The following is a 24,398-nucleotide window of genomic DNA, read 5'->3' as shown; positions in this document are numbered from 1 at the left end:
TTTTTGGTGCCAACATTTCTAGAATTAGAACTCCCACCTCAAGCTCCGAGTATTCTTTACCCCTTCCCTGCCTTGCTTTCTCCAGGACACGTATTATCAGACATCCTGTCCCACCTCGTTTACTGTCTGTTCCCCCCATTACATGTGAACTCCACGGGGGCGGGGACTTGATGTCCCTGGGTCACTGATGAACCCTCCGACATGGGCTCAGGAAGCACATCGAAGGAACACACGGAAGCCTAAGTCTCTTTAATTTCCCTACCTCCCTCCCAAACAACGTGTTTTCCCTTTCTCTGCATTTATATGTATTACGAATAGGTATTTTAGTTTATTTCTACATAAATGACTTCAAACAAACTATATTATTCTTCAGTTTCCTGTTTGTTCACCAAAAACCATGGTTTGGCAATCTTTCCACGTCAGCATATATACAGCTACCACCGATGACAGGGTATTAAAAAATAAACCTCCAGAGGGTGTAGGATGATTAACGCGGTAATAAGAGAGTTCTTTATCTGTTTGAATCTCATGTTTCCCAAGTTCCGACAACTCACTGTGGCAGACCAGGCCTTTGGCTAGTATCCAAATGAGACACCAAGTATCTCTGTGGGTGCTGGACGCGGGCCCGTGGGGCTGCCAGACTTGACCCTCATCCCTCATTTTATTCTATGCATCTAACAACACGTCTGGCACGCCTTGGAATCATGGTGTCTAGAGCGGGTAGAAAACGACTCTGAAAGAGGCGATGCCGCAGCACTGTTCACAGCAGCCTGCTTCGAAAGAGCACAGGCTATTTAAGACGCTGCTGCCCACCGACACCGGGTGCCTGGCTTCAAAGACGCCCACAGAACGGGCTTTGCAGTGTTTTTAGTTGAGAATCTCAAACCCTGCTTGGTTTCACACATTCTGTGCTGAGTTTCATAACTTATTCTATTTGGTTTTCATCTTGAAAGATTTATAACAACCTTAGGTCAAAATATTTAAGATTCTCAGTTAGACTCAGAAAACGATCTTTGAAAGATACAGCCAAGGGCGGGGGGGGGGGGGCGATCCCAGCGGCTGTTGCTGAGGGTCTGTGTGAGCCTGCTCCTTCTGGCTCGGCCTGTGGCTCACCGGGGGCTGGGTCAGAGGCTGGAGCAGCCGGGAAGGAGGGCTGGCAGACAGCAGGGGCCAGAGCTGGTGCCCGGCCATGCTCAGCACTGGGTGATCAACAAACTTTCTGTCTGACTTCAAAGGATGCCCCAGTTTTTTTTACAAATTGAAAATGTTTCAAGGCACATCTGTTAGTACTACACACAGCTTTTGAATCCAAGATTAATGATCACACTTCATTGCTTTTATTCAAACCTAGAGCTAAAACAATAGGGATTGTATAGGTCAGCTAATTTGTTCAAAGCCTTTTTCTCACACTATTTATACAGAAAAATGGATTTGCCCTAATTCTGAGGTGAGTGACTGAGCGTGGCCACAAGGACTCCCCAGCCGCTGCTGCCAGCCCATGCCATGGCTGCAGGGCTGAGAGGGAGAGAGAACAAAGATTCCCCCTCCCCCACCCTTTCCTGGGGGCCAGCAGCCGCTCTGCTTCCAACTTACAAGCAGAGGGAAGGAAGAGAAAGAAGACACACAGACCATTTTCATTGTCTGAAGGAGACACAAAAGTCATGAATACTTTTTTAAAAAATTGCAAATAGGAATGTAAGTTATCAGTGTCTGGTCTGACCTCAGCAGGTCTGGAGCCCATCGTGACTTTTGGGTTTTTCTGGGGCCAAAGGCCCCAACACAAGGAGGTGCACCTGGATGGTGCAGACGAGGTTGCCGCCTTCTGGTTCCTTTATCCACTCGGGAACACGAGGGGACCACAGCAGATTTTATGTGCTGTCACAGACGCCTTCTGCTCCCCAAGAGATGTGGCTGACTCCGGGGCCAAAAAAGAGGGGAGGCGCCTGCGGAGCACCCAGGCCGGGCAGGATGGTGGACTGCCACCCGGAGTGAGCCCGACACCCGGCACATGCTGGGCCCTCGCTCAGCAATTTGGTATGGACGTGTCCATATCGCTCCCATCACCCCACAGGTCTCCAAGAGGCCTCAGGTCCCCTCAGCGTTGCTCTAAGTTAGAGGACGGAACACCAGTCTGGGTCCCGGTGCTGTCTCCCACTCGAGCATCTTCTGCAGGCAGAGCCAGAGCATCCAACCTGCGCAGCCGCAACGCGGTCCCCATTTATCTAGACAATGAGTAGTGGGTGGTCACAAACACAGTGCCTTTTAGTAAACATTGTGGGCTAGTCGCTGACCGGGGTGATGTGAGACACATAAAAAAATGAATACTTTTCAAGCCAGGATTTTATAAGCAAACAGAATCACAGGCCAAATGCGCAAACCTCTTTTAAGAGTGCTGTGGAAACTATTTAATATGTTGTATTTCTTACAACTACAGTCCAAATTGGCACAGAAGGCCTGAGAATGTAATGATAGTTCTAAGTTTGAAAGTGCAGAAGCTCCTCTTTTTCTCCCAGGAAACAGCAAATGCCCCAGGATGCTGGTGCTGTGGGAGGGCCCGGAGGCCCTGGGGCCCTGAGGGCCCCGAATGAGGCCGAGGCGGCCTCTGTGGCAGCGACATTCAGGGCCGAGGGGGCGACTGGGGTCAGGGTGGAGGCCGTGGGGTCACGGAGGCAAGGCCGAGGACAAGGAGTGGATCCCCGTCGCAAAGTTGGGCCACCTGATCAAGGACATGAAAATCAAGCCTCTGGAGATCTGTCTCTTTTCTCTGCCCATCAAGGAATCTAAGATCACTGACTTTTTCTTGGGGTCATCCCACAAGGACCAGGTTTTGAAGATTATGCCCGTGCAAAAGCAGACACGTGCAGGCCAGAGGACCCGGTTCGGGGCATTTGTCGCCTTTGGGAACGACAATGGACACGTTGATCTGGGTGTTAAGTGCTCAGAGGAAGTACCACTGCCATCCGTGGGGCCATCATCCTGGCCAAGCTCTCCACTGTCCCTGTGCAGCGAGGCTACTGGGGGAACAAGATCCGCAAGACCCACACGGTCCCTCGTAAGGTGACGGGGCACGGTGGCTCCGTGCTGGGGCGCCTAATCCCTGCACCCAGGGGCACTGGCATCGTCTCAGCCCCTGTGCCCAAAAAGCTGCTGCTGACGGTTGGTATCAGCAACTGCTACGCCCCAGCCAGGGGCTGCACTGCTGCCCTGGGCAACTTTGCCAAAGCCACCTTTGCCGCCGTGTCTAAAACCTACAGCTGTCTCACCCCTGACCTCTGGGAAGAGACTATGCTCACCAAGTCCCCTGTCGGGAATGAACCGACCGTCTTGTAAAGACCCACACCAGAGTTTCTGTGCAGACCACCCAGGCTCCAGCTGTGGCCAGCACATAATTTTTGTACAAGGAAAATAAAGTGAATTAATTAAGCCTGTTAGGAAGGAAGGAAGGAAGGGCAGAACCTACACTATGCTCAAAATTAGATATGTGGGAATTATACCACCAAAGCCTTCTGGAAAGAACAGTTACCACTTATTGAGTGACTACTGTATGCCCAGCACTGTACTAAGAAGCCCTTTACAGAGATTATCTCACGAGAGTTTCTCAATTCTGAGAGAGAGTGCAATTACTATCCGCACTTCAGAGGTGAGCAAACTGCCCTGGCCAAGTGGCTCAGTTGGTCGAAGCGTCATCTCATACACAAAAGGCTGTGGCCTCAACCCCTAGTCAGGACATACACCTGGGTTTGCAGGTTCAGGGCACATGGTGGAAGCAATCGATCGATGTTTCTCTCTCACATAGATCCTCTCTCTCTCTCCCTTCCTGTCTCTCTAAACAATAAACATATCCTTGGGTTAGGATTTTGAAAAATTAAAGATGAGGAAACTGAGTTTAGGGAGATAAAGGGCCTCACCCAAGGCAGAGTCTACCCAGCGAACCATGCTTACATACAGGTTTCTCTCTGTGTGCTTTCATTTCTTAACATGTGACACTTGAAAGAAAGTAGAGTGGAATGTCCATCACACGTTTCACGTACTCAGCGCATTACAAACTGTGCAGACACTTCGCTCTTCCTGTAGTCGACACAGGAACAGAAGCACAGGTCTCCAATTCATGTGTGTGGAGTGAGGACTCAGTGAACAGGGAACGAGTGGGCTGTGGGGGTCTGGGCACTGGTTCCAAATGGCCGTCACTACGCTCTGACGTCAGCCCCCGGGAAGAGGCCAGGAGAGGTCGGCTAAGGCTGCAGCATGTTCACAGACCTGAGGAAGACCTGCCAGCTTGGCCAGGCCTTCTGCCCACCCAAGTCTCAGTGAATCTTGCACTTGACAAAGGTCCCCAGTCATCAGCACCTACAGCTGGTGCAACAGGGGACAATGGCACATGCTTTTCTCTGGGAGGTTAGATTCACTTCAACGGGCGCATTATTCTTTCTGTCCTGCTGGCTTCCTCTTGTTCATTCACATGATCGAAGGGAGAGAAATAAGAGCTGCAAATAAACTCACCTCACTGAACACTTCGAAGTAGAGTGGCCCCTCTCCCTGCCTTCCACCCCATCAGCTCAGGGGCGCTGACGAGGTGTGCAAGGGGCTCTGAGTGTGAAGAAGAGCCCTGTGAACACGGCTCCTCACCCTCCATTCCTCACCCTCCATTCTTCTCTCCGCCCTGACGCACGTTCAACTGTGCGGTGAACTGTCTTGACCAAGGAAGGCCAGAGGGCCCATCGGAAGACTGCCCTCATGTCTTATTCTCCACCCATCCTCCTTTAAAAAATTTTTTGCCAATATTTGTGCTATTTCATCACATTTAGTTATTCCCCAATTTAACGATGGCTGTGCTCAAAGGTTTGTACGAAAGTTAATAAACATTCTCAACATAAAATTAAATTTAATTAAATTGAGAACAAATGCCTTTCTCCTCAGAAACAATTTTGCATTTCGCTCAAGAAGGATCGGGGGTCAGGGGACAGGTGCCGGGAGGCAGCACCAAGGAGGAGGTGGCGTCCGGGCCGGACCGACCTCCCCACGTGGCTCCAGGGCTCTACCAAAGGTGCCTGCGGGGCTGACCTGGGGTTCAGTCGTGTGCTGTCTGTCCTACAAAGCCTCCTAAGTTTCCACGGTGACCGCATCTCCTGTGACAGGCTTGGCCACAGGAAGGGTTAATTTTCACGCTGGCCGCGAGCGTGGCCCAGAGGTGGTTGCTCTGAGTCAGAAGTGGGGTGCGGGTTTCAAGAGCAGCCATCAGAGTCCCCAGGTAGTGGAAGTGAGCCAAGACCCAAGCACAGAAGGTAGGGGGTCAAGAACCGGCTGGAGTCAGAGACCAGGGCCAAAGAGGGGAGGGCGCAGGGGTTCTGAGAGGCGTAGAGCTGGATCGTGAACTCGGCAAAAACACTATTGAAACCATCGTGTGCCGGAGTACTTCCTTTTCCTTTTAATCTGTGAAGCACGCCTCTGCATAATCAAATGTCAGCTGAGGGACTGCAAACTCTGCACTAGTGGGACGCAGCTGCGTGAGGTGTCACTGCGCTTTCAATGCATCAGGACATCCGGCCACAGCCACTGCCGTGGTTTGGCTGTCCGAGCCCTGGGAGGGGGGAGGGGCTCTCACGTGCTAACCAGAGAAATGGCTTTCAGTCAATTACAGTTTCTCAGGAAAACAGGCAACATAATACATCGCCTATAATAAATAGTGTAACTAAAAGATCTTAGCATCAATAAAGTAAGTAATTTACACATAGATCACCGGCTTTAGGTCGCTGTGGTGAGAGCCCTGCACCTCAAGCAAACACAAGTGCAATCAAGATTAATGTCTTACCAGGTGCAAAATGTGTCCGGTTTAATTATTTATTTTTGGCCTAAGTCTTATGTTCCTAAAGAGAACAAGCCTCTAATTATGTTCAGGGGTTCGTTTTTAGTCTTCTCCCGGGGGTGGAATGGCTCAGGGTGGGAGGGGTAGCCCTGCAGCAGGTCACCTGGAGAAGAACATCTTGGGTAGTGACAGCTTCATCTGAGTTCGCAGCTCAAGTGCTATTCAACACAACATGGTGTTGGCCTACACTAACAGAAGATAATTTTCAGACCACGAGCAAAATCACACAGACGAGTCTCCCTCTGGGCTGGCGAGCCCAGGCCGCACCTGAAGTATTCGGGTCATTCTGGTCGTCCTGTTCTACAAAGAACACTGACCCACCAGAGCCTTCGGAAGGCCCAGGGCGGGCAGAGGGCAGGGGACCAGAGGCCATCTCATCCTATAGCATCTGGGCAAGGGCGCAAGCATGTCTGAGCTGAGTCCGGGGGCTAAGAGAAGATGGGATAGGTTCCAGACGTGGGAAGGGCGGATGGAGGAGAGGGAACAGAGGGCCCCTGCGCTGCCCGAGGGCACCACTGGGACCGGTGGGTAGAGGCGAAGTCACAGAGTCAGGGTATGAATCCACTATGAGGTTCCATGACCTTTGAAATAGTAATAAATAGGAGAATTATTACCTGTATAATGAATATTTTAGCAAACGGAAAACAAAAGGAGAGGAAATTACCAATTAAACTGGTGGGCTGAAAATGCATTCTAGAATTTACGTCCCACATTCTTGATGAAAGGAGCAACAAAAATAAAATTAGCAAAAACAAAAACAAATCTAAAACCACCAACAGCAACCGAACCAAGAAAAGGATATAACATAATGAACAAACATCCAAAACTCACAGAATTCACACTGGCAGCTCACAAACATCCTGAACATTCTAACAGCCGACCAAGCCGGTGAGAAGCAGAGTGGCCGTGTCCTGCTTTCACTGCTTTTTGATGGAAGGCGTGATGGGACGGGGGCGGCACAAACCTCAAAAGCATTCCGTTTCCTGAAAGAAGCCAGGCAGGAACTACCCACTCCATCCCCAATTCCACCGGGCACGGGGGAAGTGACAGAGCTGGAACTCAGGTCAGAGGTTGGCACGGGGAAGGCACTGACTACAGAGGGGCATGTGGGACCTTTGCGGGGGGGGGGGGGACAGAAAGCTCTGTCATCACTGCCATGGGGTGGCGTGACTATATACGTTTGTAAAAATGCACCGAATAGTGTAGTCATAATTGGTGAATTTATTTTATATAAATTTAATAAAACAGAGAGAGAGAGAGAACGATGCTGTGTAGTGAGAGGAAGGTCTGGAAGGCTGGCTCCTGAGTGAAAGAAGCGGTCAGCTTCTTCCCTCTGTGAGGCAGAATCCCTAGGCCAGGACCCTTGCACAGGAGGAAGCTGGGTCCCACGGTTCAAAGCAAGGCTGTCCGTGACCCCACCGGAGAGTTCCCTCTTCTCTCTGCCGTTCCCTCCGGCTGCAGAAGAGCGTGGGTGACTGCCTGATCCCGCAGTGACAGTGAACTAATTGAGATACTGCACTCGCACCAGACAACGTGGGCATTAGTCTTGGGGCCCAGTGGGAAGATTTAAACCTGGACAACATAAAAAAAACGACGATATATGCCCAACTCCCTTTCTAGATATATTTTAGAGTACTAATATTCTCATCTTTCACAGCAGAAACTCAACCAACAGAGCTTACAATGGAAATGTGCAGCTTCAAAAACCCCAATGAGATGATCCCTATTAACATTTTTCATCGCTTTTCCTTAACCTCAGAGGGAGTTAGAGGAGATGAATACCTCTTACAGTAGAAGTTTGTTCAGCATTTCATTTAGCTTCTTTCTGGTTTACTTTCTGTTATATTAGGTAAAGTATAAATAGTACTTTTTTTTAAAGTTAAGAAGAGCAATTACAATAGGACTCTATTTACTGATGTATTTTATAATATCTGAGATGCTAGAGCTTACGAGACGCATCATTATTTACACACTGCTAAGAAAGAAAAGTCATCGCCAGTTTAATGAGGACACCTGCAGAGATGTCATGTGTGCCACTATAGACACACACCAACCCCATAGGTGTCAAAAACATGAAAAAAACCCCACTATGACTCAGAGTCAATAAAATGCATCCCAATAATTCATCTGTCTGTCTGTCCATCCATTCATCCACATGCACAATAAAAATTTTCCTGGTGTAACGTCACCTCCATTTCATAATAGTAATTTCTCAAAGGGAGGACGACCTGAGATCATTTTAAAACTTTCATCTTTCCTACATTAAAAAAAACTTCTTTATAATGAAGATATGTTTGAAAACAAGTACACAGTTTTTAGTCAAAGAAAAAAATGACTGGAAGTAAACAGGCTGAGATGTCACTAGGGGGTCCTGCTGGGTGTGGTTGTCACGGATGACGCTTCTTCTCTGTTCATCTCTGTATTTTAAAGCAATTCTTAAAATGGAAAAACTAAGCAAAGCAAGCCAAGAGTCATAAAAACTGGGGTGGCCGTCCCTGGATGGAAGGGGCTAAGGGCAGGGGCCTCCGCCTGGGTGACCAGCTGTCCTGTGCACCCAGGCCCGTCCCAGATTTCACACGGAAAGTCCTGCGTCCTGGATGACTGGTCACCCTGCCCCGTGGACTGTTCCATGTTACACCAGAACATTTCTGCATCTCACCCCCCAATCCCCGGAGATTCAGATCCAGGACCAGGGGGTCTGCGTAGGGCTCAGGGGGCTGCCCGTGTAGTGCCCAGGTCATTCCTACCCCTGGCCTCCCAGCTCCCTCACCGTGCGGTCCTCCTCCTCCTCCTCCTCTCCTCACACCCAGCGTCCTCTGGGGACAACTGCACACCACACGCAGCAGCCCAGCGGGGCCACCACCTCTCTGTGCTCACCCCAAAGAACAAGCAACGGGAGGAGCCCCTGCCAGGAAAAGGCTGGCAGTTCAACTCAGACGCAGCTCACGTCTAAGAGTCCAGGAGCACGGATTCTTCTAGAGAAAGCTGAAGCCTGTGAAATACACAGGAAGGGAAGAGGCCCTTTCTGTTGTACAGAAATGACACACAGCTCTCCCCGATTCTTCTCCATCCCTTGCCTGGTTCAACCATCCTCACACACCATCCATAGCACATATTATCCTGGAAATTTTAAAACTATCCACTACCCTATCCGATACATCTGTTTCTATAGGAAAATAAGTCTGAGGTGTTAATTCTCACTCTTGGACATAAGTCTGTGGGCAGAAGAGAGGGTGCACCGTACAAGCTCAGTGACCAAAAGGAACATCACGGGGGCCGGGGGGTATGATCAGTTCCTAACTGGGAAGGTCATGGTGAGTAGTGACAGCCCAGGTTTATAACTCTAGTAAAAGCTTCCAGCCAGCCCTGTCCATTGTTCTTGGGCATCCAGGTTAACACACCTTTGAAATGCCGGAAGTAACCGCTGTACAGACCCCTGGAAGGTGTAGCCACCCTCAAGGGAGCACAGAACTTGTTGACTGTCTTGGACCTTGTTATCTCCCATGTAATCTTCCTTCATTCCAAAGGTGTACAAGCAACTGCACATCTGGCTTCCAGAGCATCTTGACGTCTTGCTTCCTGACGTCGTTGTCAGTGGGGCTCAGATAAACCCTTATAAAAATTCTCTACAGGTTGGAAAACTCCTGTGTCCACAAGTCAAAACCCATGTCCTTAGCATGGCTGTGTGGCTTATTTATTTCTAAAGTCTAGTTCATGGCCTTATGTCAACTGTTTTTCATGAATGTGTGAGCCAGGGTCCCATTTTTGGTGGTTTTGCCCAGTGCTTCTCAAACTTGAATGTGCGTACGAACGCTCCAGAACCTTGCACAGACTCAGATTCTGACTGGGTGGGTCTAGGGCGGGGCCTGGGGGGCTGCATCTGGAACAAGCTCCCGGCAGACATGCCCAGACTGCAGGTGCCTGGACCACGACCGAGTAGCAATGAGAGCTAACAGATAAACGTGTGGTCCCCGAGTCTGCTTTTGCCTGTAACAAAATAAAAGCCAAATGAGCACTTATTCCTGTCATAAGGCTACACACGACTGTGTTCTTTTTTCCTGGGGTTTGCAGGAAATTTGTAGTGTAAACCCCACCTCTGGTGGGAGTCCGTGAGTAGTGAAGCCAAGCTCCTCTCCAGTGTGAATTCGCGTCTCTCTCCTCACTGAACTGCAAAGGATCAGAGCTAAATCCTAAGCAGAAGATCTAAAAGAACGTGTGTAGGAAGGGAAGTGTTTGAAGAAGAAAATGATTTTCACTGGAAAAAACGAGTAGGGGTTAAACGTGAGCAAATGCAAGTTGGCCGGCTTTGGGAGAGCAACTTCTATTACATCGACACAGAAAACTGTCGTTAGCTGCTGGGACAGACCCTTTAACCTGCAGGAGCGTGGGGAAATTGAAAGAGGCAGCGTGATAATGCCTTTAGTTCTGAATTCCACTGAGCGGAAAGCTTGGCGGGTGAATACCTGAGAGTAATTTTATGTGTTGCTGTCCAAGATCCAGAATGAAATCATGTTTTCTGTGTTATTATTTTTCAGTTCCCAAACATTGAGATGAAGAAAAGTGAAGATCATTGAAACGAAACTCAAAGAAGGTCTCAAGGCACAGACGAGGCATCATTTTAAAAATCATGTCCCATTCCATGCAGCACAGAGAACAGGCCGGGAGGAAGTACAGAGAAGGGACAACCAGCGGGCCTTGTCTGTGTGGTAGGACCCGGTCTGCCTTTGGTTATGCTATTCTGACATTTTCTAATTTTTTAAATGTTTTGTGTTTATTGAATTTTCCCATTCCCATTTATCCCCCTTATATTATTGCTTTTACAATAAAAAAGTTAATTTTTAAAAACGGGCATGTTTACTTAGGTGGAAGGGAAGGAGGGAAAGAGGGAGGGAGAGAGAAAAAGAGAAAGAGAAAAGGGGAAGGGAGGAAGGATGGTAGAGAGGGAGGAAGGAAGGAAGGAAGGAAGGAAGGAAGGAAGGAAGGAAGGAAGGAAGGAAGGAAGGAAGGAAAAAAAGGAAGGAAGGAAAATAGATGGATTTTCCCTTGAAGGAGACTTTATTTCAAATGGCAATTCCTTTACATATTTCTTTTGTGTATACCCCACACAATTCTCTCCTTCTTTTCTGGGAGCACATTAATATTAAAACTGTGATTGTAATTTAAAATGTTAAATGAAACTTGAGGAACTAGAGTCTTCAAAGTCCCAGTCATTCCTCTGTGATCAAAACGTTCTACTGCACACACAGCGACCGGCACCTGCGAGCTGCGCAACGCTTCCAGGACGACATGCAAGCTCCCTTCTCCCTTCCGACCCGAGTCCACACTGTGCCAACCAGTCAAGCGTGCGCATTCTCTGTCCCTGCCACACCGCCCAGCTCTGGTGTCTGCAGGCTTTCCAGACGGCACAAGGCACCGGGTTTCTCTGAGCATGGACAGCCTCCGGTGGCTGGGACCGTACAGCACAGACCAGGGGGCACTGACGGAAGGAAACACGCCTGCCAGATCACAGGCACCAGAAACGACGCGCTAGATACCTTGAGGATGGTGATATTCCAGGTAAAGCTCTCCACGGCCTTCTGCAGTTTGCGCTCCTTCAAGCCTTCCTTGGTGCCTATACTGTGCAGGTGCTCGTGGAATTCCATGGCTGAAAGAGATGAAAGACAGAGAAGATTACTTCTCCATCCACTCTGTGGTCACAGGCCGGCAACATTTGTTTCTCCGTACTGCTAACCGATTCCAACCTCTGTCGGAATTTTGTGAACACACCCACTTAAGAACAGAGTAATGGGGGAAATGCTGAGAATTCCTGGTGTCAACGGGCCGGAAGGCGTGGGAGAGGTCAGCCGCCGTTGCTCATGGATTTGAAGGGCGAACAGGGCACACGGGATGGTTCTCATCCTCATTTCAGAGGTGAGAAATCTGGGGCTCGGCAGGGCTCCGGGCTGGATGGCTATGGAGGGAGCAGGAGGAAGGGCTGGGACTAGAACCCAGGTCTTGGGAACCTCAGAAGACAGACTTCAGCTCTTCTGAGGACACAGTGAGGGGCAGGAGGTGCGTTTCCTGTCGCAGTAAAGTCAGTCTGAGGTCAGATACCAAGCCAGCCTGTTCCAGAGGGGAGAGGGTAGGGGGAGAGACCACAAACTCTAACCTGGCATATGTATCACAACTCTCTACTGTAACATACAGAATGCAATTACATGGCCTACTGTCATTCAGAATAGTCTCCGGAGGCTCCTCAGGCAGTAACACGGCAATGATGCAAGACCAATATGACGGCCCTTTTACTGGTGTAATAACATCATGTTTCATGGACCTTCTGCGTGTTCGATTGCAGTCAATTACCCTGTCTCTGGCCAATGGGAATCCTTCAGACTGGTCTCCAAGTCCTTTTGAAATGACCTATCAGCCTTGGCTATGTTCCTTGCTTTCTTGTACAAGATGCTCTGCCTCAGACTTGGAACACTTCTCCAAGGACCTCTGGACTCTGACAGTGGGGAACGATATTTCAAGGCCACACTCTGGGTGCTAGGAGTGCTCACTGCTACTGAGTTCTCATTGTTTTCTATGCCTTTCCATGCACGGATCTCAAACACATGTATTATTCTCTAGCAAGAATAAGGTCTTGCTAAACTTCTAATTCAAATTTAAGTATACAGTGTTTTCACATGTTTTTAAAAAAAACCGTTATGCTCATTTCTTATCTCTTAGGTGGAAAATCTTAATCCCTCATCATATCAACATAACTATTAATAATACAGCAGCCGAATCCAATTCATTTGCATTTTTTGTACTTAGAGAGTATCTCATTGAGAATGTATGGTAAAAATGTGTTCTAAGGTCAGGCATAATAATTCTTTTCTCTCCATGGTGATGTCACTAACAAAGTACTATTAGATTCACTTGCTTCCTTTCTTTTTTTTTCATTTTATGTGAGTATGGGGGAGTATGTTGTTGAAAATATAAGCAAACATGTACACATGTACCTAATCTTCTCTTTCTTGCACAGAAAGCAGCACACTATGTACACTGTACTGTGTCTTGGCTTTGTTTTTCCCACACATGACGACACAACAGAGATCATTCTGAGTCAGTGCACAGAGCTCTCCCTTAATCTTTTATATTTTTAAAGAAATAACTTTAAAAAACCCTCATCTGAAGATATGTTTACTGATTTGAGAGTCAGAAACATCGACTGGTTGCCTCCCATATGCTCTCAATCTGGGATCGAACCCCCTGCCCAGGTATGTGCCCTAGACCAGGAATCCAAGCCACAACCTTTTGGTCTACGGGACGATGCTCTAACCAACTGAGCCCCCAGTCCAGGGCCCACTCTTTTCTTAAAAGCCTCACAGACTGCACTGGGTGGATGGACCAGCATTTATTTACCCAGTCCCCTGCTGAGGTATATGGGCTTATTTCAAATCTTTTGCTATTACAATTATTATGAAGTGGTTATAATTTTTATAAGACATGCCCTGTGTTCTTTGGTATACCTTTTTCCTGCTAGGCTGGGCATTCCAATCTCTAGCTCTCTCTCTCTCTAGCTCCATTTCAAAGCACCTCTTAACACAGTAATCGACAGCGGCTTTATTCCTTAGGGGTTTTAACAATAAGCAAAAGCTGGCACACACATGGTAAACTGCCAATTTAATCTTTTTTCTTATCTCTATTATTTCCCCCACCTAATTGGAAATATGGTCCTGCTTCCGGTCACGCTAACAAGGCTTAAGAACCTCATTGGTTGCAAGAAAGAATGACAATGAGTAAAATTCATTACATGGTCTAGGAAACTACCACAATGACCACTCTCCTCCTTCCCAACTTCTCTTTTTCAGTGATGTATTCAAGAACACCCCGATTCAATGAACTACGCCGCCCACCCCCCTGCTGGTGCCCTGGCTCAGCGGGCCGCCTCCCCTACATCTAGTTCTGACTTTCACTGGACGTGTTCGGCTTAACACACTGCAAAACGAACAAACACCAGAAAGCAAACAAACCAAACAGTCAGGCTTAGGTAGCAGTCTTTAGAAACCTGTTCTAAATCCCAGGTTTTGTGGTAGAGGATTAAACCGCACGCATGCACGCACGCACATCATTTTCCCTGGTCACAGGCGGGAGTCTCCCTGGAGTGGGCTATACTTCTCACGACATGGCCAAGCCAGGCTCTGATGGTAAGACCCCAGTGTGCTGGATTCTTACTCAAGATTTAACACTGGACTTCAGCAAGATCAGGGTTTTAGGACCCAAATCATCAATACTCATAATGTTTATATTTCTGGCAGTCAGAAGGTACTAGATTCTTATAAATACCACTGAGGTTCAGTAGATGGAATTCATGACTGGAGTATAGGAAAGAGAAGAGACACCAGAGAAGTGTGTGTGTGGGGGAGTCACTCTGTAAACAAGAAGCCACACAACTGTGTGGCCCAGCACAAGAACTGGGGAGGGAAATGAAAGGGATGTTAACACAGGACTATACACTGCAATTACACGACCAGATGAAGCTTCTTCACGACACTGCTTTTATTACACATTTCAAAACTGGCACAAAGGTGTGATACAACAGCACTGGGGGATTTTTCAACCACCCAAGCATCTTCCTAGAAGCCTCACTCCACCAGAGGCCGACTGCTTCTCTTGCCTTGCTGAATATTTGGTTGCTGTCCCCACGCAGAAACTTCATTTCTTTAATTCGACCTTTTCTCCTTTCTTTCCTTTGATTCAAGCTGGCCTTGCCCAGCCCCTGACTCACCTGCCTCCTCCCCCCAGGCAGGCCCATGCCCTCGGGCATTAAGCCCTCAGGACAATGAGGTTCTGCTCGCATCAAACAATCTTCTAGAACAAAGCGTCGGGTTTGCTGACCTCAGAGACAGAGTTTCCGTCAAACCAGAGATAACAATCTAGGCCTCAATTGTGTTTCAGCTGTAGGCCCAGAAAAGCTGGGAAACCAGACTAAGGGACGTCACTGCCGCCACCAGGACCAGATGCAGCCGTGGTTGACCCCTCCCCTAGTGCTGACGGGTCAGTAGAGACCTCGACCCTGACAGTGACCCGAACTCCCTTAGTCACGGTGATTAGTGACCCCCCACCCTATATCACCCACCCCTGGACTCCAGGAGGAAACACAGTCAAGATGATGAAAAGAACACTGATAAGGACGAATAGAAAAACATCTAAAGAAACGAGCACGGCTGTCTAAAAAGCTCATATTTGACATTTATTAAAAAGTGAGACCAGACAATTCCCTTTTATCTTCCCCCTCTTAAAATAGCTGCAGCCCACTAAAAGTCTATAGGGAAGTGCAAATGCATTATTAATAAAGTTCTTTAAGACGGAGGCACAAAAATGTTGGAAACTGGAAAAGTTATGTTAAAAATATACCCCCCCCCATTTTAAAGTGACCGAGACTCAGTCCCTTTGTTATTGATTCCATTATTTGGCGTGCTGCACAACACGCTTGTTTAAAAAATGCTTTATATTACTAACTTATAGACTGATCCTTGCAAACATTTTCTAATCTATCTACATGACGCACACACTGACTTTATTTTTATGAAAATTAAAGGATCCTCACCTTGGCCGATGCAGCCTGAACGCACCCTTCACGCCTCCCCTAACACATGCAAAGCCCAGGGAAAGGAGCGAGGGCGCAAAACCCAGGGAAGCAAGAGGCAGCCCAGCAGGAGCTTTACATGTGTTACAGGGGGGGTCTGGAAAGGGGCTACAGAATTTTCCCAAGGAAATGGTGAGGAAGCACTTGGATACTGGTCTGCCTGATCCCAGTTCCCCAAGGCTTTCCAACTACCATGTATTATTTCTCTGTGAGAGCCTTTGCCCTTAATATGAGCTCACGCTGTGGTTATGTGTGACAAATAATTCCACTGTGAGGCAAAACACTGTAGGGGCGACTGGACAGGCACTGACCAAGTTCTAAAGGAATACAGAGGGAGACAGAATGAGATTATGCATTTGAACTGGGTCAGTCCCTCTATAACAAGAAAATGGAATTATACTTCTAAGGTGAAAATTGCATTATTACCCTGACATGAAATTACCAGGGAACCTATTCTAACACGCCACAGGAGGCCTTTTCTGTTTTTTACATCAGCAGTGAATATAAAGAACTTGTCTGGGGTAGATATTAAGTAATTTTCTCCCTATTTTCCAAATCGTTTTCAGCAAAGGAAAATCAGCCCAATAAAAAAGTTCTTATCTTATTAAGAAAATTAAAAGCAGTATTTCTTTTCCTTTCTGTAAGTCATACCATCCTGACTAAAGAGCAGAGCGAATTTTAAAGTAGCTGGTGAAAATCAGAGAAGTCAAAGTTTCGGACGAAGTTACCATCTCTCCCTATTCCCCAGAAAGCAAGCAAGTTGTTTTTTGCTTTAAAACTCCTGGTTCTATAATTTCTGTTTGAGGGTGGTGGAGCTTGGAGCTAGTGGAAGGTAAGAGAATGTGGGGCTCTCACCGTGGGGGTGAGGATGGGGCACTGGCCAGCGCTGGGAGGAGCCCTGGGGTGGGCAGGGAGCTGGTGAGGAGCCAGGAGTGGAGGAGACAGGAAGTTCGGTTACGTAGGGAGCGGGCTGCTCCCACAATCTAGAGAATGTAAAGGGTTGTAGCCTTGTGGCTTCCATTGTGTGAAAGAGTTTGGAGGAATGGTTATTCAGCAGAGGGCTTGGGTGGGGGGAGCCCGTAAGAGGATCGTGGGGTCGGTCATCACAGAGAGTGACTCTCAAACCTCGGTGTTCTAAGAACCAGGGGAGGTGCATGTTTAAAAGGCAGCTTCTCTGCTTGTCCACCAGGACTCCGATTCAGGAGGTCTGGGAGGGCCCAGACATGGGCATTTCCAGCAAGCACCAGAAGATTTCCATGCAGGAGGGCCAGGGATCACTCCGAGGAAACCACAGCAGGAGGACAGGGAGATGGGACTGAGGGAAGGAAAGTCATGATGAAGATGGAGGAGCGCAAGCCCAGTAGGTAACCGAGGGCCATGATTACAGGGGCGTCTCAGAAGCCTCAGAATTATGGTCCTGCCAACTCTGTCAGAAAAAAGGAAAGAAGCAGGGTGAGGCGGGGCAGGGGGGTGAGCTGGGGGGGGGGGGGGGGAGGAAGCCAAGACTCTTCTTTTGTAAATGACCAGTCCAGCTCATGTATACAAATATTTATTTCCAAGTTACTCTATTTTGAATAAGATTTCTTTCTATGTTTTCTAGTTCCATGTTTATGAAAAAGGATTGTAATGAAAAACTGAACTATTACCTTAGATTTCCTTTTTAAGCAGATTTTTCAGAAGTTACTTGTTTCTGTAATTCGTAATCAATCTTTATAATATTGAGATACAAAAGGTTGCATCATTTTGGATGATGAAAGTAATTCTTGATTCATGAGGTGATAACACTAATCGGTCAGCCAATAGCATTTATTGATCACGCATGTGCAGGTCATTCGACCGTACTCTGTGTTGAGTCCCGTTAAAACCCATTACATTACGTGCTGAACACGCCCAAAGCTACAGATTTCTAGAAGCACGGGAACAAGGTAGGGTGAGAGAACTACTACTCACATTATCAGCTCATTGACATCTGTTTCATAAAGAGGTCTTCCCAATTTTGTTCTGGACTACAGTGGCTGTGTTTAAAGGCATTTGTAGAGCAAATAGGGCAACAGCATTAAAATGATGATGTGAGAATACGTAACAATTGCTGCTTTTTAAAAACCGGTGCCAATATAAACTGCAGGTACAACATCAAATCAGGACTTTTGTACTAGGAAAAAGAAACTATGTATGGGAGATTTTGTAGGCATATACGAACTGTATACTGTAATGTAAAAGGTTACAGAATAAGTTACAAACAACTGGTAATTTAGGATGAGATTACTTACTCCCACAAAATAAACTAAAAATGATAAATCATACAAGTTTCAATTTCTAAAACCTGAGGAATTCCATCCTGTGTTTGCAGTGAAATGACTACACAGAAAACGAGAAGGAAACAAACCCTCCTAAGGTACAAGGGATTGCCCTTGTGGCTGTTACAAAACTGTGAGCCGTTATACTGGAAAGTTACATCACCAGGAAGACAGGCCTTCTGCATCATTTCCTGTGCCTGATCTTGGCTAGCCTCAGTGTCCTTCCAGATGTGGTAAGAATGCTGGGTTCTGATTAAAGAAAGACTCTTTGTGTAGCTCCTGTCCTCGGGGGGACACCTTCTACCAGACAGAGCCTGGGTTGCAGGGTGCCTTAGCAGCCAGCGCTGTTCAATTGTGACCTTCGGGTGCAGGCCAGGCTTGAGACGCCTGTGCCTGCCACTTTGTTCAGACTCAAAACTGGCCACTTCTGGTGGCTGTTCATCTGGTCACCGCACAGAGGTGAACTCTACCTCCTGCCTTCCTATTAATCACACTGGCGATTTTTAACCGTTGTCATCTCATGGTACACATAAACTAACTACCAAAATTCTGTGGTGCACATGCACACATATTTGACAATTTGACCAAAAAATAGGTATAATTTTGATTCATCCACACTAGACGGCTATTGTTGTGGTGGCTGGTATGATTTTTTTATTTGACAACATGAGCAAAAAGAGATCAGTGCCCTTATTAAATAGTCAGGTACTTCATGTTTTAAAAACTCTGGAGGCACAGCGGTTGAAAATCACAGAACTACACGGTTAACACCACTTGTGTGCAATTACGCCAAGTCCATAGCTGACTTTGGTTGCATGTTCTTTGCTCGCCAACTATCAATGTGTCTTTTCTCTGCCTGGCTGTGTGGCCAGTATTTTAGAGTGACAGTCCCTCTGCTCTGGGAGGGGGACTGTTCATTGCACACGTGCAGTGCCTGGAAGCAGTCCTCAGTAGCAGGCTTTTCATAACGTTGGTGAAGAGAAGCCTTTACCATTTTTAAAAGGATAAGGAGATCTGAGGGAACGACTCACAGCAGCTTCTCTGGGTGAGTAAAAAAACCAGAACACTGCTATCGTCCCTCCCTCAGGCAGACGCTACGGAGGCAGTCCCCACGCCCCACCCTGCGGGCACGGGGTGGGGGGAAGATGTAGACTAAGACGGCTTCTGGTGGCACCTCCGCTTCTTCCTCTTGGCAGGAGAAGCTGAAACAGAGGCCTTTCCAGTGCCAAAACTCACACGCTTTTCATTGATGAATTATAGGTAAGAAAAATCTACATCCTCTTGAACGAGAATGTTATTGAAAATTTCTTTTGTGACCATCTACAAAATCAATATCGAAAAGATTTAAAGTTACCGATTTAAGCCAAAGGAGATTTAATATTCTTATAGAATGTGGCTCTAAGCTCACAAGGCCCGACCCTGCCAGGTGGGTTGGCAGAGAGCTACCCGCTGGGCACTGGTGACAAAGGAGAGGGAGGCAGGTCCTTGACTGAGTCGCTGCGGCTGCTGCTTAGTGACAAGAACTCCCACTGTGCAAACAATCTTCAGGTTCAGGAATAGAAACCAGGACAATAATAATGGGGGACTAAGACGTGGGATTATTTTCTTCTTTCAGGACAAGTTCTACTTCCCTGCATGTTCCCAGTACCTTCTAAAAGCTCCATCATAAATGCGTATGTTTTAGAACCACGTATACTTGTTCACATCATCTTGAAGTTAGTTGCTGAACGTAAACATCTGTGGTTTTCTATTGTTTAATGTCACTCGTCGGACTGAAATGAAACGGCCCCGTGAGAGCCTCAGATCGAACATGGCATTGCCCAGGTTTTCTTTAAAGGCAAAATCAACATTTTGTCAGCTAGTAAGGAGGCAGGGGAAGGAAGCCAGGTTTCTCCGCTCTACTAACTACAACACTGCCATCAGAGTCAGGCACGAGGTAATTGTTCATTCTGGCCAAAGAAACAGAAATCTCTGTGAAGTTTCCCTAAACTTCATTGAAAATCAATTGTAACTAGGTAAATGATCCTTTTGAAAAGTCTGACATGTTAAACAACCGTAATGAGCTATATTATTTAACAGTCAAAATACTCAATGTGCTTAAAGGCACTGAAGTTTGAAGGCTGGGAGCGTGTCACACAAGTGCAATGACGTGCACGGGCACGTGGACTGACGCTCGTGGTAAGTGGCATCCAGGAGGCAGAGAACGGTCGTGTCTCACACACGGGCCTGGCGGGGCCCGCTGCAGCTGCTCGTTGGCCGAAAAAACAGCCCCTGGGCCTTGAATGCTCCGTACCAGAAACCCACAACTGCGTTCCTCTGATTCCATGACCCCGAGTGTCTGTTGCAAGCGAAGAGCTGTGGGCTGTTTTTCTTCTGGAATGTTAGCCAAGAAGAAAATCTGCTCAAATTCCTTTGTGGTAATGAGCTTGAGAACTACAGAAGTAGATGGCAAGTCACCAAACAGCAGAGAAAGGAGGAATGGGAAACCCACGCGCGGTGATTTCTACGTGAGTTCAGTTCAGTGCTGGTCTTCGGGGAATGGAGACAAGGGCACGTGACCGAAGCGCGAGGCCAGGCAGTCGGTCCACGGTGGGGATCACGTACATCACCCGGCCTTCTGGTTTACGGGTGTAACGTTAAGCTTTAAAAACTGCTCGGGCCACAAAAGAGTATATGATTTCCTTTATATGTAAAGAACTGTATTCTAGAGGTATTGCTTCTTTCCTTCTCACTTCTCAAAAATCTAAACAACTCATAATTTTCATATAGATACGTGTTGACTTCATGTCATTTTCCAATTATTATTTCAAAATACTTTATGACCCATGTAATTTGAAAGTTTTTCTTGGAGAGGCTTAAAGCTTAATGACAAAAAAATGAAATGTAATACTGATACAAGGGTTATGTTTTGTTTTGTTTTTTTAAGATTTTATTCATTTATTTTTAGAGGGGAAGGGAAGGAGAGAGGGAGAGAAATATCAATGTATGGTTGCCTCTTGTGGGTCCCCTGCTGGGAACTGGCCTGCAACCCAGGCATGTGCCCTGACTGGGAATTGAACCGTGGTCGTGTGGTTCGCAGGCCCGTGCTCAATCCACTGAGCTATGCCAGCCAGGAAGGGTTATGTTTTATAAAAATTAATACATGAGTCGACTTTCCGAGATGATATCGTTCAATTAAGAACGCAGCACAACTGCATACAATGGAATGCCCCTTCTACCAAGTTCCCTGCTTCCCACCCCAGATAAATGTAGATGAAAACCAAACAGCCATAAAAATAAAATAAAAATCGGAGAGCACGTGGTATATATACAATACTAAAATGGAGAATTTTGCTTTGAAGGGTGTTTTCGGCAGAAATACAGCATTATCTCCTCTTCGACTAAAGCAAATGCCATTGATTCTTGACAAACATAAAGCAGATGACCTTTCAAACCTCTGGTTGGGATTTTCTCTATCAATCTAAATGACGTGAACCTAGAATATACCACGTAGCACATGGCTAAAAGACTTTAGAAGTCTTTAAAAAATACTCATTAACTTTAAAAAATACTCATTAAGAGAGACAAATTGATCTCGTACCAATATACTTAAAGATTAGTTTTTCAAATGAAAATTTAAGCTTTTTTTTTTACATCACAAACACATCCAGTACAAAAATGTTTTTGTGTGTGTTGAAAATAGAAACCAAAAGCAAGGAGTAACATTTTTCAAATAGTGACAAAAATGTATATTTATCATTTAAATTTATTTGAAATGTCCCAAATTAGGTATACGGAGCTATTTCCTGGGAGATGGAATATTCCATTCAGGAAGTCGATTTATCAATAGTATTAAAAGTATCTCACGATGACACAGTCTGTAAGTGTCTTGTGGCATGACATCAAAGTCCCCTGAAGACAAAATGCGGACACCTAATCATTTTCCAACAGATCCGAGTATGGTCCTTGTTAAACTACGCACGCAGCCTCTGTGAACTACACACTGCTCCAGAACTCCAGTGGTGGGAGGTTTGGGCGTGCCGCTGAAACGTGGGCGTTCATTCCACAATCCCCACGGAACATGGAAAGGCCTAATTAGTTTTCATCTAGTTCCAGCTGGTAGTCTCTTTTTCTTGGCCTTCTTCCCAAGCAATTTTTGCCTTACCAAAAGCCAAATTATTTTAAGATGGATTTTGAGCTGTTATATCCTGTTCCACATGAGGTGGAAGGGATAAACCAGGTCTCTTAAATATACCCATGAAACCCAGATGGATGACGAGATCCCCTGACGCCAAATCCACGGCAGTATAATTTCTGAATGAATTACGTGACAAAGGTCCAACTTCCTCTGCCAGCACGTTCCATCTGGGTGAATCCAGGTAAGATGAAGTTGTGTAACATGTAGTCCCTGTGGTACCTGATTACCATATCACCATTCTAGACTCATGGATCCATTCATGACTCACCCGGATCACAGAGGAATAATGTGTATAGCAGGACCTTCCTCATTTCATTTCACTGAGAAATAAAAAGGCCTTCTTCACTCCAATTATACTCAATCTATTTTCTTTTGTAACCTAGGACATATTTGTTTGGATTGCCACTCTTAAATCAATTCTTTCCTCTTTTGGTATTTGTCTGAGAAAGATAATTTCTTAGGCATGCTACTTGAGTTGAGATTCTTTAATAAACAGATACAACAGAATAATAATTTTAAAAACTTAGAGGAATACCAGAGTTTCTTTTTTTTTTTTAAGATTTTATTTATTTATCTTTAGAGGGGAAGGGAAGGAGAGAGAGGGAGAGAAAATTTAGTTTTTTTGGGGATACCAGAGTTGAAGGCAGTTTGACCCCTTCCCTGAAGAGCATCCGCTGAGAGGACCCTGAGAATTGCTATTTAAATGAAAAGCAACGCTTTCAGCCGCTCTGGGCTCACAGAGGAAGGAGAGAGGACGACGTGAGCAGAAAGCACTGCTTTGGGATCTGCTCACGGGACAGCTGGTCCGGGAAAGGACAGCACCCCCCAGTTTCCATTCCCTTCTTTCCTGGCATTGGGGGAATTTGACCAGTGAAAGAACAGTATAAGGAAGAAGGAATATGGTGGTATAAAGAAATGGCATTTAACAAGGAGAAATACTATTGGTAAGACCGTCGACTTGGGGCTCTTCATTGAAGCAGGATGGGGTGACGGGTATAGAAGGTGGTACGATGAGACAGTGACCTTCTAGAGACCCATTGCTTATTCCGAAGTTTTGTCGTGACTTGGCCTAGTGGTCACCTTTGTGACTATTCCTTCTACCCTCCCTTATCAGTGATGAAGTCTCCTTTTTGGGGAATCCAAGAGGGCGGGCAGGCTGGCCAGCCACTGAACACCTCCATACTTCCTGGCTTCCCATGGCTTCACTAGCTGGGTGTTAACTAAAGCACGTAGGAGAGGATCCAGTGCCCATTCCTCCAGAACAGGAAAGATGCTGAGGGCTCCAAAGGAGTTAGGGGAGCCTGACTCAGGTCTTCAGGGAATCACTCTCCGCCTTCAAAGTCAGGCGTTACCGGTCCTCCCTGAAACTCACGTGATGAGTATCCACCACTCAATGGGATTACTTCTTTAATCTGGTGATCTTTTTAAGCAACTGTAATGAAGCTGTTCCCAAATTAGACCATTGATCTTAAGTCACTGTTTTAGAGCCCACGGGGCCGGCAGGGAATCACATAATCCCACGTCACTTAGGAGGATGAAAACCAGGCAGAGAGGAGTCAAGTGACTCACCTAGTATCACACAGAGGGCACAAGAACAGGGGTCTCTGGACCCCGAGGAAGAACCTGTCACTTCTGTAAAACAGAGCTGGGAAACATCCTGACATGAATGAAAAAAAAAAAAAAGTTCCAGGCTCCCAGGTTTCCTTTTGTAAACGTTTTCAAACAGAACACTCGTGCAGTGCTTTCAGAATAAATCTCCCAGACGATTTCATGTTCGCTCTGGTGGGCAACATAATGATGTGAGCAAACCAGGTGATAGATGGTGACAGGTTACTTAGCTGGTAACATCAGCTCCTAAAAACACACTGAGATCCAAGGAGTTGGCGAAATAAAAAGGTCTCTGAGCAATCAAACCCAGGTCACGGAGGTCTGGCCTGACAGTCAGCCTCTTCTCCCTCCATATGGAAGTGCATGGAGCTCTCGTCTGCTTTCAGGGAAGATAAATCTATCAAGCTTGGGCGCGGGGGGCGGGGGACGCCAACGGCTCAGCAGAACAGAAGCAGTAAATTAGGAAGGAAAATAGCAAGTGGAGTACAAACAGACAGTCAGAAATTCGGTACAAATTAGCAGTAGGAAGTGAAATTTGAATGAGATGGAATTTAATTATTAGCCCTGGAAATGGGGTCTGAACAGACAGAGCGAGGCCATTGGAGTGCAGGTCAAGGGTCCTCCAAAACGCAGAGGGTCCTGGGGAAATGGCCACATTGAACAGGAGAGCAGTAACAGATGCCACTCCAGGTGACCCCGAGTCATCGGAAGTTCAAATTCATTTTGGCAAAGCAATTTTAAGAAGGCAGGGATGTATAGAACCCATTATAGAAAAATTCCCATTAAACTGATTAAAATGAAGGGTAATTAAAGCTTTCATTACTTGGAAAGCTACCTTGC

General features: G+C 46.6%; 1 protein-coding gene and 1 pseudogene across 2 annotated transcripts in view; one reads left to right on the top strand and one right to left on the bottom strand.

Moving 5' to 3' along the window:
- PLCL2 (phospholipase C like 2) overlaps positions 1–24,398 on the bottom strand; it is a 161,965-nt gene that overhangs the window by 6,674 nt on the left and 130,893 nt on the right. For both annotated transcript variants that reach the window (XM_037143966.2, XM_037143967.2), the window contains exon 6: positions 11,398–11,507. In XM_037143966.2, coding sequence (XP_036999861.2) covers positions 11,398–11,507 — 110 coding nt within the window. The remainder of the gene's footprint in view (positions 1–11,397; positions 11,508–24,398) is intronic.
- Positions 2,524–3,389, top strand: LOC119048319 (40S ribosomal protein S2-like; annotated as a pseudogene).

This window comes from Artibeus jamaicensis, unplaced genomic scaffold (assembly GCF_021234435.1).
Source record: "Artibeus jamaicensis isolate MK-2021 breed Jamaican fruit bat unplaced genomic scaffold, CSHL_Jam_final contig_519, whole genome shotgun sequence".
NCBI classification, from domain to species: domain Eukaryota; kingdom Metazoa; phylum Chordata; class Mammalia; order Chiroptera; family Phyllostomidae; genus Artibeus; species Artibeus jamaicensis.
Note: the sequence above shows the minus strand (reverse complement) of the source record. Positions and strands in the feature narration are given on the sequence as shown.